General features: G+C 42.5%; 1 protein-coding gene across 1 annotated transcript; it reads right to left on the bottom strand.

Annotated features, from left to right (window-relative positions):
• Positions 1–10,284: 10,284 nt before the first annotated feature.
• LOC105907313 lies at positions 10,285–14,951 on the bottom strand. Its single transcript, XM_012835618.3, has 8 exons — positions 14,840–14,951; positions 13,589–13,728; positions 13,009–13,285; positions 12,704–12,849; positions 12,226–12,508; positions 11,533–11,675; positions 11,099–11,390; positions 10,285–10,803 (listed from the first exon to the last, which is right to left on the bottom strand). The coding sequence occupies exons 2-8, from the start codon at positions 13,668–13,670 to the stop codon at positions 10,626–10,628; spliced, it is 1,401 nt and encodes a 466-aa protein (XP_012691072.2). The 5' UTR covers positions 13,671–13,728; positions 14,840–14,951; the 3' UTR covers positions 10,285–10,625.
• Between the last annotated feature and the right edge of the window lie 646 nt (positions 14,952–15,597).

Here is a 15,597-nt window from a genome sequence, read left to right as displayed (position 1 = left end):
ACACATTTTGAATAATAAATGGAAGAATACATCATTTATTTTTAGTAATAAAAAAACACAAATAATACAGTGTTAAAACAGGCACAGTTAAATGAAATACATTATTTAAATAAAAGGATATTAATTAATTTACACTTTAGACATGATGAAAACCTGCAATGCTCTCATCAACCATCAAGAATCAGCTATTAAAACAGTACATCTGTTTGCCTTAGGCCCAGAGGCAGAGGTTTTTCCATTATAATCTATTTATTGACACACACATCAGGGGACATGTAAATGTCTCACTTGTGTGCTTCACATTTTCGTAAATCACTAAACACATGTTGAGATGAGAGGAGAGGAGAGGGGTGGAAAAGAATTGAGAGCAGAGGAGAGGAGAGGAGTGGAGAGGAGGGGAGAGAAGAGGAGAGGAGAGGAGTGGAGAGGAGAGGAGGAGAGGGTTGGAGAGGAGGGGTGGAAAAGAATTGAGAGGAGAGGAGAGGAGTGGAGAGGGGTAGAGAGGAGGAGAGAGGAGAGGTGTGAAGAAAAGAGAAGAGAAGAGAAGAGGAGAGGAGAGGAAAGGAGAAAGTTGTGTGAATCTGTCTTCAGTAGCTCTGGCTCAGCAGAGATGGGGGCGTGGCAGAGACTTTGGGGTTCCCTTGGGTAGCATTAACCCAGAACGCCCAGGGCAAAACACACAGAAATGGAGGGATGGAGAGATGGAGAGGGTGAGAGATGAAGACAAAGAGAGAAAAAAGAGAGAAAGAGTTATGAGTAAGCGATAGAGTATGGGAAGATAACATGCAAAGAGAGAAAGAGAAGAAGACAGAGAGAGAAAGAGAGAGAGAGAGGGAGAGAGAGAAGACAAGATGATATTCAGAGAGAGGACACTTACTGAGCAAATAAGATCCACAGGGAGGTGCCAAAGCTCCCAGTACAAGTTTAACAGAAGGGTTCACTGCATTTATGAAAACCTGCTTCATAAATGCCTCAGAGGAAAGTAGATTGAGGGAGAAACATTTAACAGCCCCGGACTGAACACACACACACACACACACACACACACACACGCTCTCCCGGCCTGAACCCAGGGGACAGAGTTTGAGTTGTACACAGAGTATGCACACACGCTCACACACACACACTCTCTCTCTCTAATTCACACACACACGTACACGTACACACACACACACACACACACACACACAGACACACACTCCCGGCCTGAACCCAGGGGACAGAGTTTGAGTCCTAATCAGCAGGAGTTATACACAGAGTATACACACACACACACTCTCTCTCTCTAATTCACACACACACACACACACACACACACACACACACACACACACACACACACACACACACACACACACACACACACACACACACACACACACACACACACACACACACACACACACACACACACACACACACACACATCCAACTGTCAATACAGCCCACTGTCAGGATCATGTTTGCTTCCTGTTTTGGAAAATGCATTAGACACACGAGCTGTTCCAGCCCTGGTCTCTCCTTTTCCTCTCCTCTCCTCCTCTCGTCTGTTCATTGATCTGACCGTGGGGGGCCTGGGTGGAGGAGAGGCTCTATGAAGATGTGATCCCTGATGGAATAACTGGAAATGGACAGACCTGGATCTTTCGTTGTCCCCCCCCCCCCCCCCCTCCTTATTTCTCTGAACCCAAACATTAGTGTAACACTAGTCCACACAAGCAGTCGCACATATAGCACAAGACCCCTGTCATGACATGTCACCTGATCCAGCAGCCATGAATTGTACTTGTATTGTTTTGCAGACATCTTCCATGTGTCTATAATGTCTGATACATGTCGGACTGGACGGCCCACACACACAGCAGCTCCCAGGGGTCCACCCATGGAGTTGGGAGAGCAGGAGACAGCTCTGCCTGAGGCAGACAGCTCTGCTGGAAACAGACAGCTCTGCCTGAGACAGACAGCTCTGCTGGAGACAGACAGACAGCTCCCACCACTCACATTAGTCATTTAGCTTTGTGGGACTGGTGAGACTAAAATGCCACTGGACACTTTTTTTTTAGTTTTGTGTTGATGGTGCAACATCTCCTTGTGTTGCGGGAGAAACTAACAATTACACACAGACACGCACGCACACACGTACATGAATACACACACACACACACACACACACACACACACACACACACACACACAAACACAGATATGCACACACACACTCACTCACACACAACCACCCTCAATCACACACACACACACACACACACACACACACACACACACACACACACACACACACACACACACACACACACACACACACACACACACACACACACACACACACACACACACACACACACACACACACACACACACACACACACACACACACACACTAATACACACCTCCTTCCAGTAAGGAGTGCCATCAAGTCTGACAAAGATGATTGTATGGCCTTTTTGCATGGCTTGTATCTGTTAAATGCACTTGCTCAATCCGAAAGAGCACTGGTCTGCAAAACAAGCATGCAGTTCCGTGTTCCTCTTGTTTCAGTGGAACATGGGGTGGTGCGGGGACACAGTGGGAAGTGGGAGGTAGACACAGAGTAAGACACTAATTAAGTACATCAGAAAGCAAATAAAGGAGTGGAAATGAAAGATCAGCGCATCCTTCCTGTGAACCCACTTGTGATAAAATGCTGCATAGCTTTTAAAGGTTTTACACTGCCAGGCAGGTAGACAATACCCTCAAAGTGAATTTCTCTAAATGAAGCGTGTGCATGTGTGTGTCAACAAAGAGAAAGAGAAAGAGAGAGAAAGAGAAAGAGTGTTTGTTGAGTGTGTGTGCGTCTCTTCAACTGGCAGAGTCTGGAATGACTTTGATGTAAATTTACATATTCTAAAGCTTCTCTTCTCATCCATTTTACCCCACCACTTGAAACCCTGCAGGGAAAAGCTGCTTAGCCACAGAGAGGAAAAAAGAGAGGGGGAGTGAGAGAGAGAGAGATAGAGAGGGGGTGAGAGAGAGAGACAGAGAGAGAAAAAGCATGAAAGAGAGAGAGAAGGGGAGTTCAGAGAGAGAGAGTAAAAAAAAGAGAAAGTGATGGAGGGGGAGTGAAAGAGAGAGTATGGAGGGAAAGAGAAAACAAGAGGAAAAGCGTGAGGCTGACTGCATATTGAACAACCTTCAGCCTCGGTGAGATCAGCATGTTTACTTCAGTGAAAACCCCACTGAAGGATTCTATTAGTCTCGCTATGATCTGAGGACGCATACCAACACACACACACACACACAGACACATCGGAGCCCAGACCAGCGCAGGGCCACGGACATTCCACAAGGACCTGAAGACATTCAGCTGTCCACTGCTAAATACATGCACAAGAGAAATATAGGTCAGGTTATTCAGGAGAGGCATTTGTAGCAAGATTTTTTTTTTTAGCCTCTGTGTCTGTTATGCCACACCAGATCAGGCACAGATTTACTCCAGTATCTACTCATGTGTGAGGTGAGATTCTTTACGTTAAGGTTAAGATTCACTCCAGTATCTAGTCATGTGTGAGGTGAGATTCTTTACGTTAAGGTTAAGGTAGTTAGCAGACGCTTTTGTTCAAAGCGACATCACACACAAAAAAATATCAATTTGTTTACATTACATTACATAGACGCTTTTATCCAAAGCGACTTACAAGGATGTATACACATTTTTACATTTACACTGATGGCACACTGCACATCAGGAGCAATTAGGGGTTCAGTGTCTTGCTCAAGGACGCTTCGACAGGGAATCGAACTAGTAACCTTCTGATTACTAACCGATTTCTCTACCTCCTGTACCACTGTAGCTTGTTTAGGTTCACTTCCTTAGACAGTCAACATGCCTTCCCTCATCCAAGCATCGTTTACATTCCTCTCAGTTACCTACAACACGACCTCACTGGATGATGAGGCTGACGATTCATAAACATAATTTACCATCTGTCCAAATTTGAATTACAAATGTACCTTTAAATCAATCAATTATTATTATTGTTATTATTATAAATCATAATAATTTCAAATATCAAAACTATTATTGCATTTTATAAAGTCGGCCTGAAAACAAAAACAAAATACTAATTAGACAGATTATGTCTAATGATTTATGTACTGTCAATTTTCCTTAGTGACCACGTCTGTCCGGCCGCTGTGTACGTCTCGCTGCTGATGACACCTTCCCCTGCGTCATGAGTCCTTGTGGTGTGAGTCCTACTGGTTTAAGCCAGTCCTTACCAGGTCCTGAGACACACACACAGGCACACACACACACACACACTGCGTCAGACTTGCCTAGCGATAAGGAGAGGTTGTATGCAGAGGAGAGCCAATCAATGTGAATTTGTCATCTTGATGACTGCATATGATGGGCAGGGTGATCGCATCGCACGTCATCTCAGATAGAAGCCAATCTGCCAGATCAGGGCCAGACTAGGGCCAGATCAGGGCCAGCTGATCATCAGGATACCCAAATCTGAGCTTGTTTAGGTTCACTTCCTTAGACAGTCAACATGCCTTCCCTCATCCAAGCATCGTTTACATTCCTCTCAGTTACCTACAACACGACCTCACTGGATGATGAGGCTGACGATTCATAAACATAATTTACCATCTGTCCAAACTCAACAAGGACCTCTGTAACATTAAAGTGGGTAAGCTTTGTGATTCACTGGCCAATTTTAGCAATTCCACATTAAATTTGTCCACACACACGAAGTGTTTCACCCAATTGCAACAGAATTAGTGGTAATATTTGGGAAATGTACATTTTCATGGCCACGGATTCCAAGATGAAAGTTTAATTACTCAGTAATCATTTTCAGGCTCAACCTGAGACCTTTGTGAGGGGCGTCATGATTCATAAGAATCGTTACATAAGAATGCATCACTAAGAGTCACTGATAATCTTGCATAATGTCTTCCTGTTGCACTCAGGCAAGGTTGATGTCAGAGAGAGGCTATAAGAAACCACACACACACACATACACACACACACACACACACACACACACACACACACACAATGATTGTGATAAGGATCATAGTTTGTTACACCATAGACATATTGTGTAGTAATGGTGTTACAGAGCTGACTTGAGCATTCAGCTGATCACCCTTGTGCCAAATCAGTGCACAGTCTGCCATCTAGTGGACAACTGTGGTAAGTCAAAATATAGGGATTCACTGTGTTCATGAATTTAGATCAGCTGAATGTATACGTTTATAAATTCATATTTATAAATAATGTGTTCCAATGTGGACAAGGGTTCATCCTTAAAGGTAGGGTCCTCAATCCAGGTGAAAAAAGTGTTGATATTCGAGCTCAACAACCAATCAAATACACCCACTCCTTCCATGCTTGATGTGATGGGCAAGAGCACTCATTGCTGTTGATTGGCTGGTTTGTGGTCTGGTTGGCGTATGTCTTGGTCTGATTGCCTGGTTTGTGGTCTGGTTGGCGTATGTCTTTGTCTGATTGGCTGGTTTGTGGTCTGGTTGGCGTATGTCTTGGTCTGATTGGCTGGTTTGTGGTCTGGTTGGCGTATGTCTTTGTCTGATTGGCTGGTTTGTGGTCTGGTTGGCGTATGTCTTGGTCTGATTGGCTGGTTGTGGTCTGGTTGGCGTATGTCTTGGTCTGATTGGCTGGTTTGTGGTCTGGTTGGCGTATGTCTTTGTCTGATTGGCTGGTTTGTGGTCTGGTTGGCGTATGTCTTTGTCTGATTGGCTGGTTTGTGGTCTGGTTGGCGTATGTCTTGGTCTGATTGGCTGGTTTGTGGTCTGGTTGGCGTATGTCTTGGTCTGATTGGCTGGTTTGGGGTCTGGTTGGCGTATGTCTTGGTCTGATTGGCTGGTTTGTGGTCTGATTGGCGTATGTCTTGGTCTGATTGGCTGGTTTGTGGTCTGGTTGGCGTATGCCTTGGTCTGATTGGCTGGTTTGTGATCTGGTTGGCGTATGTCTTGGTCTGATTGGCTGGTTTGTGGTCTGGTTGGCGTATGTCTTGGTCTGATTGGCTGATTTGTGGTCTGGTTGGCGTATGTCTTGGTCTGATTGGCTGGTTTGTGGTCTGGTTGGCGTATGTCTTGGTCTGATTGGCTGGTTTGGGGTCTGGTTGGCGTATGTCTTGGTCTGATTGGCTGGTTTGTGGTCTGGTTGGCGTATGTCTTGGTCTGATTGGCTGGTTTGTGGTCTGGTTGGCGTATGTCTTGGTCTGATTGGCTGGTTTGTGGTCTGGTTGGCGTATGTCTTGGTGTGAGCCACTTTGTTTGTTTCTTATTTATGGAGTCAGGACTGTGCACGAACACCGGAGTTTTTTGAGTGCACACATAGAATGCACAGCGAAGGGAGCGTGAGGAGCAATTAGCTCAGTTTGACAAAAAGTGAACTGGCCTTTAAATCTGAATCTAAATATTGAATATGTTGTTCATTCACTCAAGAATGATGGTGTCCAGTCGAAGTAGAGGAGTTTCTAGCTAAAAAAGATCAGGGGCTAAGTCAAGTTTTCCAGAGGCTTTTTTTTTTTTTCTTTGAAGGGAGCATCGGTTTGTTGGGGAGGTATTTTTTATCCCTATATAGCCTATATGTATGTGTCTTGTGTCTTTTTCCTAGTGTTCTTTGGCAATACTGTTTCTTATGGTCATGTCAACGAGAGAGAGAGAAAGAGAGAGAGAGAGACAGAGTGTGAGAGAGAGAGAGAGAGGGGAGGGGGAAAGAGACCTTCACTTGACAGACTTGGCTTTCAGTTCACTGTAGGCTAATTACTGATGTAAGGGCCATCAAGCTTGGGTTGTTATAAAGTCAAGTCAGTACATTTTTGGGGGGCATCAACATAATTTGAAACATTGCGTCTTACCTACACTCAATGATATACCTTGGGTTTTCTTCCTGAAATAGTCAAGAAGGCTAGATTGTTTTTTTGTGTTTTTATAACCAGAGCTTTTCATGTTGGAGCGCATGTCTTCTAACTGTGTGCCCTGGGCAGCGCTTGATTACTGAGCCCTCGTTTGGACGCTACAAGTCAAGGTCCACTCTATTACACAGTCTGTCTGTTGTCTTGATATAAACACCTCTGTTTTCAAGTCAAGGTCCACTCTATTACACAATCTGTCTGTTGTCTTGATATAAACACCTCTGTTTTCAAGTCAAGGTCCACTCTATTACACAATCTGTCTGTTGTCTTGATATAAACACCTCTGTTTTCAAGTCAAGGTCCACTCTATTACACAATCTGTCTGTTGTCTTGTTATAAACACCTCTGTTTTCAAGTCAAGGTCCACTCTATTACACAATATGTCTGTTGTCTTGATATAAACACCTCTGTTTTCAGGAGGAAAATCCTCAGGGTTAGGCTTGAAACATTCGGGGCCACAGTGATTGGACAACGCCACTGAGTCTGACCGAGGGTTCATCCCTAAAATCAGTTGAATCAGTAGAGAAGTGAATGGACTGATGTGTAAGTTTCGCCCAGTTCACCCTGTGTTTACCTCAGTGTTTTTCTGGTGAAGTTCTCACACACTGGCGATTGGGGAACTGAAACCAGCTAAAACCCTTATTGCAGCAACTCTTACAGAAGTGACTGACGCCAGTCTGCCAAAGCTAGAGGGAGACTTTCTCCAGCTAATGCAATTGGTCAGCGCACATTACAAACCCTGTATCAGCAGACTGATGTCCATCTGCAATCCGTGAAGCTACACCATGGACTACAGCAATTTGCTGAATTCGATAAAAAGGCTTAGAATGATGACTATGCTTTAGGAAAAAGGATGTTTGTCAGGTGGTTGATGCAGCAATCACTCATTATTCCAGTAAAGTGCAGTAACGAAGCATGTGGAACATATTATGGATTCAGCAGTGCAGATCTGGACAACAAGCATCTCCAACTCTAGCCATGTATACTGTTTACGACACCTCCTAGGCTTTTAATGTCAATGAGCTGGGCTTCTAGTGCAAACAGGTCTGGCAACTTTTTCTTTGTTCTGTCTGATAATCAGTTTTCTCTGACTAACTGCCTGAGATGGTTCTCAATGGCCTACCCCCATTCCCAAACTATAATTGGTTTTAGTCACTCACACCTCAGTTTGCTTCCTGACCCCGGATGTCTGAGTAATACCAGTGTGGGGACCTTTCCCTTGTTACCATGATAAGATTACAATTTTGGAGATTATGCTTGCCGACGTTTGATGGTCACAGCAGTGTTAATTTTGGCAGCTATTTTAGATTTAGTCTTAGTCTTTAGACAAAAATGCACGTTAGTTTTAGTCACATTTAGTAATTTTTATCCTCCTTAGTTTAAGTCTAGTTTTCATCGACGAAAACTCAGAACATTTTAGTCTAGTTTTAGTCGACGAAGTCTCATTACATTTGAGTCTAGTTTTAGTCACATTTAAAAGTCCATCTTATAGCCACATTAAACTCCTTTCCTTCCCTTCTTAGGCCCAGGGACCCCTTGTGTTGTGTCTACAACTGCATAATAGTGAAGCTTGCAGTACATAAATTGTGGATGCAATTAGTCTCTAAGATACAGATCTCCTAGTGCCTACAGATGAATTCCAATTAATTCAATGTAAATAATCATTTTTAAGGCAATACTTAATTAATAGTATTATCATTAAAATATAAGAGAATATCAAGTCTAGATTTTGAAGATTAAAATGATGTGATAGCACAATACAACTACTGTGCCTACCTGACCTTGGATATAAATCATCCACATATCCTCCATATGAATTGCTATGCAATCTGATAACCAACAGATTTAGCTAGACAGATAGTTTTGAGAGTTGAAAGTGGTGCCAATGATAATAACAATTGCATAAATAGACAAGGATAGGTAAACCAATCACATATTCATTTATTTGTTCTTGATTAATGTCATGCGTGGCCTGTCCTATAGTCCATTCTGCAATAAGTTTACTGGCTAGCTATCGATAGCTAGTATAACTTAGCTATGCTACCTCATAGTTAGCCAACGTTAGCTAGCTAAAGGTTTTGGATATCATTTTCCAAGGCTACCGGGAGGTTTCAATCGAAAATTATTAGCTAGTTATCCAAGCTGACACAACCTATACACTCGACTGCCCCTTTGAAGTTAACTTAACGTTGGCTAATATATTCTAATAACTAGTTAACATAAGCTAATTATCATTGATAGTTACTAGCTAATTTACCTTGGCATAAATTTCAGGGTTGTCTTGTGCGCTTTCAGGTGCCTCTTGTTGTGTTCTTCCCACCTATTTTGAAGCCACAAGGTTTCTCTCCCGTTATTGCGGTGCATTGTGTTTTATTTTCTGTCAAGTTGTAATTAAAGACTGTCCAGGTATCTATTCTTTTTTTTTTTCAGTACCGAGTGCTTGAATAGCCATCATATAACGTTTGTTAGGGCATCACTTGCATGTCTGGGGGCATCTGTCGCTACACGATGGTAGTCCTTTGGGGGATAGTAGTCCCTCACATTGCGCATGCTCAGACACAAACGGTTTACGGCATAAGGCTCAACATCAACATATGGGGCTTGTCTTAACGCATAATGTGGGTATATTTAATGTTATATTTAATTATGTTGTAAACAGCTAACAGCATAAGGCTCTACGTCAACATATGAAACGAAACTGGGGAGAGACTTTTTGATCCTCCACCTCATCTGTTTTGTCCACTGTGACAACATCTTCTTTGTTTTTAAATAAATGGTCATGTTTTCAAAAAACTGGCTTTCGTCGCTTTTCTCCATGATTGAAAACGGATCTGTCGTTGTGACGCATGCGCGCGCGGCTTCGCTGTCGACAGCAGTCGACAGTGTCGCAAAATGACGCATGCGCAATGTGAGGGACTACTATCCCCCAAAGGACTACCATCGTGTAGCGACAGCATCTCAGGTAGTGGAGGAGGGATAGATACAGGACCAGGCAACATTCAACCAATGATGTGCATACAAGTTTATATAAAAAAAATTGTGACTTAGTCAACCACCAACATTTTCGTCTCGTCTCGTCAACGAAAGTTAAAATAGATTTAGTCATAGTTTTTATTTTCAAAGATCCGTTTTCGTCACGTTTTAGTCTCGTCTTAGTCATTGGAAAAAGGTCGTTAACACATATTTTTCGTCATAGTTTTCGTCAACGAAATTAACACTGGGTCACAGAAGCTGTTTTAAAGGTTTAAAAAGATGGTTGATGCCCACTATAACTCTGTATATGTGTGCATGTGTCTTAATATATCAACTTGCAAGAGAAAAGTGATTGAGGCGGTATATTTTTCATGAAGTTGATCTTTATTCTTACTGGTTATACAAGCTGTCGTCATAGTCCACCTTTTCCTGTTCCATAGTAAGTATATAGTTAGCCTTATCGGTAGCATCTCCACAAGTAAATCAAATAATGCTAGCACCAAACCACATACACACACTGGAGGAGCATTTTGGTTTCTGGATGAGGAAATTGAACCTTGGTGTTGTTAATGCTACGTAGAATCGGCAGGAAGATGCTTTGACTTCAATTTGCAGTTGCGAAAAATGTTATGATTAGCATAATACTCTTAAATCATTTAAGCACCTTTTCTTCAAGGTAATCAAAAAAGTCTCACAAGTGATATTTATGTGTCTCTATTACTCTCATAAGTGGTGACTGGAGTTCCAAACACCTCCACCTCACACAGACTGAGGGATCGCCCCTGTCCCAGTAGGACCACAGTCACAAACTGACCCTCCTTAGCTTCTGTGCAGTCAAAACGCACCGTCTCGCCAAGAGGCACGAACGTCACTTTGGCACACCTAGGATGAGATAAAGCAACACCAAAATCAACAACAACAACAACATCAACACGAAAGTACTCACCCATCACACTCATGGTGCTTTCATACTTAGTTTTATTACAACAAACACTCCACATATTCATAACCAGCCACTGTAATCACTTTATCTAATTATTAAACATTTAAATACTTCATGCAGATGTGCCAAAAGACCCTTTGGAAGTAAGTCTAATTTGCACATACCCCATCGTTTTAACTTTCAATTTCACTATTTAATCACATGTCAAGACATGTATAGACATATATAACTCACAGAGGATTTTCTTTGGCGTTGGTTGAATCTCCGATGCGAATGTGGACACCATTCAGGCCTTTAGGCGAGCCGGTCTTTGGGTTGGTCAGGGTCACAGAAGAGACCCTGTATCTCTCATGCAGGTCCACCCGCCACCAGGGGTCAGTCTCACGATCTGTCATCGAGCAGGATCCCTTTCTCAGGTCTGGGTTTGGGTTACCGTCGATGGCGTTCAGAGCATGACCGAAACTGGACATCTCACCCAGGATAAGGCTGGACTGCGTCGCTCTTCCTTTTGGGGCAACATTCCTATCTGCAGATGACATCACACCGGCCCTTTAATCTTTCACACATGCTCCTACAGCAGCACAGTCAATGAACACACACATAAATGACATCATGAATGCCACATGGGGTCAGTGACACTATCAAAGGAAATAGTCAATGTCTCATACCCACTATGGCATACACCTCCACTTCGCAGAGCTGGAGATACGTCTCTTTTCCAGGTAAGAACACATTCACATAGTGCCCTCTAGTAGGCTTGAAGTCAAATGATTTTGTTGCTCCTGGTGGAATGGACTGAACTACTGCAGCCCTGGAACAGGAAATGAGCAGTTAGAGACCAACAATAAAGGCTTGATGGGAGATGGGGAGAGCATTTTGTTGGCTGTGGTTCGTTAGTGTGTGTGGAGCTTTGCAGTAAGTCACTTCCTAGACACCTCAGGAGTCTTGATAGATTCCAAGTGAACAAACGTTAAATGATGATGGCTTATTATTCAGGCCCTGGGCTCTGTAAAGCGTCTTGAGACAATTGTATTGTTTTGGCGCTATATGAATAAAATTCAATTGATTTGAGTCAAATTGATTGCTGGTTCCAATAAGTGATTGTTTTCAATTCATCATGGTCTATCATTTAAAGCCAATGAATTGATTGAAAACTGTATGACTGCTAGCGTCATTTTCTAAAACCCCGGTCTCTCCCCATGAATCTCCTGAATTAATACAGGTGCACTATTTACCCTTCATGCACCAATGCAAAAGGCACAAGGCCCATTTGCATAAATACTCGTAACAGAAAGAGCAGGTGCTGACATGAGGCATTTGTCAATATGATGGTTGCCTATAGGCTCTCTCAGGTGGCTTACAGTGTGTTGCTGTTGCCATGGTTATCCAGGCTGTCACCGATATGGATTTCAGCTCCTCGGATACGGTCTGAACAGCAGTCACGACGGTTGGTGATGGTCACCCTGGTGATCTCATAGCTCTTCAGGAGATCCACTCTCCACCAAGGGTTGTCCTCTCTGGTACTGTGAGCACATCCTTTGCTGTGGTAGTTGGGATTTCTGTCTCCATCCACAGCAAACTTAGAGAAGCTAGAAGTAGCGTATGTAGACGACTGGGTGGCCTGGCGCAGCACAGCAAGGTCCTCTGTCCAGGAAAAGTACAGTATGTGTTATTCATATTTCTGCTCCAAGATGTTGTTTCATTTCTAAATTATCTAAAGCATGTTCGACTTTAAATGGTTCTAAAGCTAAAGATTACTGCAAAGGTGTACTGATGAACAGTGAAGGAAAACGAATATCCTAACAAGTTTGAGATTGCAGCAAGACAGGTGACAGGTACCTTCATCACCAGCAAACACGTTCACCTCACACAATGTCAGTATTTTGTGTTTGCCCGGCAGGAAGATGTTGACATATCGGCCTTCCAGAGGGTCGAACCTGAATGACTTAGGCTGCCCTCTTCCAATGGACTCGACCAGACTAGCTCTTTGGAAGGGTGATCAGTTCACATACACACACACACACACACACACACACACACACACACACACACACAGACGCAGAGGAACGCATCACACATACATGAAAAACAGATATTTCCTGAAAATCAAAAACCAGACGTTGTGAGGGCTCTGACTGTCTTACAGCGTGTTGTTGTTGCCATCGTTCTCCAGGCTGTTGCCGATGCGGATTTGGGCGCCATTGATGCGCTGTTCGCAGCAGTCCCCGCGGTTAGTGATGGTTACCATGGTGATGTTGTAGGGGCGGGACAGGTCGACGCGCCACCAGGGATTGGTCTGTGTGTTGGTGTGGGTGCAAGATCCATAATCGAATGTGGTGTCTTTCCTCCCATCAACAGCATGCTGTGCAAAGCCACCATAGGTAGATGACTGGAAGGTCGGGGCCTCCAAGGCCAGGTTACCTATACAACAGTATCTTAAGGGCATGCCTGTTTTCACAGTAAAAACTCGTATTGTAAAATGTTGTTGCCTCTTTTTGAGCTCCTGAGCAGTTTGTCAAACACAAAACCACTCCGTTCCCGCCTCCCCCTTACAGCATGAAATGAAACAAACAAACTTTAACTTTTTGCATACTTTTACCACTTCAAACACTTATAGCATCAGTGCTTCTTTTTACCCTAATTATTTGCTACATTTGCAGGTGCTACATCAGGTGTTTTGATATCCTGTTGAGTTATGAGTGCTAGCAGTGATGTAGTTTATACCTGTCAGATGAACTGCAGAGGTAGCAACAGCCAGAGAGAGCAGCAGGACTACAGTCTTCTGGAGCAGTGTAGGAATGGCCATCTCTCTCTCTCTCTCTCTCTCTCTCTCTCTCTCTCTCTCTCTCTCTATCTCGCTGCTTCTGTATGTGGACAGAGCAAGACAACATGGACACATTTCTCACTTTCTTTTAGGTACTGTGTTATTGTACTTCAGAACCAGATGAGATTTTTGACATGATAATTGTACTTTGTTATAAAGTGCATATTAGGCAGTCAAATAAAACTGTTCTTCACACCTTTCCAGTCATAATGTGAGAGCTGAATGTCAAATTCAACTTTAAAGTTTCAGTTTTCAGTTTCCTTCATCATCGGAGCAAAGGCCGTTTTCCAGCCAAGCACTTAATCTAATTTGACTCCATTCTACACATCTAATGTAATTCTACTCAATTCCACACATCTAATCCAATTCCTCTCAATTCCCCACATGTAATTCAGGTAGCCTGTCTCTTGCGGCAAACATACTTCTGACCATTTTTGTCACTCCAACCCTTTGTTCATTTATTGTCCGATCCAATGTTGGTAAGAGTATCAACACTTGAAAAATTGTATTGCTTTTTAAAGATTGATAGAATCAAATGAGCATGTCTTTCCAAACTTGAAATATTCAGTTCCGTCAAGATGTTATTATGTGCTTATGAAGGCGTTATGAAATCCTAATGTAGGCACTCTTCCACTGCAGTGTTAGCCCAGATTTAAATGTCCCACAGTTCTGTCTTCAGACACGTGCAATCACATATGTGAGTATTTGGTAAGCCACACTGCCTATAATTATAATAATCATAATAATAATAATAGTAATAATAAAGATAATAGTAATAGTAATAATAATAATAATAATAATAATAATAACAATATAATAATAATATTATTATTATTTGCCATATTCCCTGGAAAATCCAACTGGATTTGTTTGTGCAACTGCATCTGTTGCACCTACTAAGGCCGCCGACACAGCCTTTGTGTTTAGGGTCTTAGTATTCCTAAAATTAACAGACAAAGCATGGAACAAGAGGTACAAGCCAAAATAAATATGTAAAAACAAAATGGCATGAAATGTATCATTGTATAAAGTTCGCTGATAGAATATTTAAAATGTTGAAAACACAAAACAAATACACAAACAAACTACAAACTAGAAATAGAACGTCACAACATCGGTACTTTAAGTTTCTGTAGTCAGAACATCATTACCTTAAGTTTCTGTAGATGTCGCAGTGCAGTGTTTGAGATGACTGTCTGTGTATTCTCAAAGCTGGCACTTAAACTCTACTTACTGTTGGCCAGCCCATCACAACGCTACCACTTCCTCAGGAAATGCTTGTAGAATCACGGCAGAATAATTTCCAAAGAACATCAAAGGGGAAGGAGAAAATACTTGAAACTTTGCAGCATCTATGGCCTATTTTTGATCAATATGTCTTGATTTGAGCTTAAAACATTATTAGTAATATTAGTATTACTAACATGATTCATTTTTTCAGTTCAAATACAGGTATCTGATTGAAGATCCATGCAGTGGTAATAGTGACCTCATGCTAAATGCTGTTTCAGAATATCAATGCTACTGACCCACAAACCTTTGCAACTCTGTGGGAGATGTCAAGAGTATCAATACTTTGATGGCTTTTTTTTAACTCCGTGTTACTGTTTTAATAATCACAGAGAGATGTGTAAGCTTTTAGGAGGCAAACATTTTACACTGAGGTAAGACAACTGAGAGAGGGTGTGTATGTTTAAAGAGGAAATCATTTTGAGAAGTGGGCTAAAAAAGGCAGAAATGACATCAAATGCCCTGTCTGAGGCCTGGGTGGCCTGTATACAGGGTTCCTGTTGGTGAGTTCAGTTGAGGAGACTGTGGTACGGGCCCTCTCTCCTAGTAGCTGTGATACTGGAACACACACTGAAACTGGTGCAGGGAAGTACAGTATCTATCTATCTAGTACAACTGT

Source organism: Clupea harengus, chromosome 5, assembly GCF_900700415.2.
Source record: "Clupea harengus chromosome 5, Ch_v2.0.2, whole genome shotgun sequence".
Taxonomy (NCBI): domain Eukaryota; kingdom Metazoa; phylum Chordata; class Actinopteri; order Clupeiformes; family Clupeidae; genus Clupea; species Clupea harengus.
The sequence above is the reverse complement of the archived record's forward strand: the minus strand, read 5'-3'. Positions and strand labels throughout refer to the sequence as shown.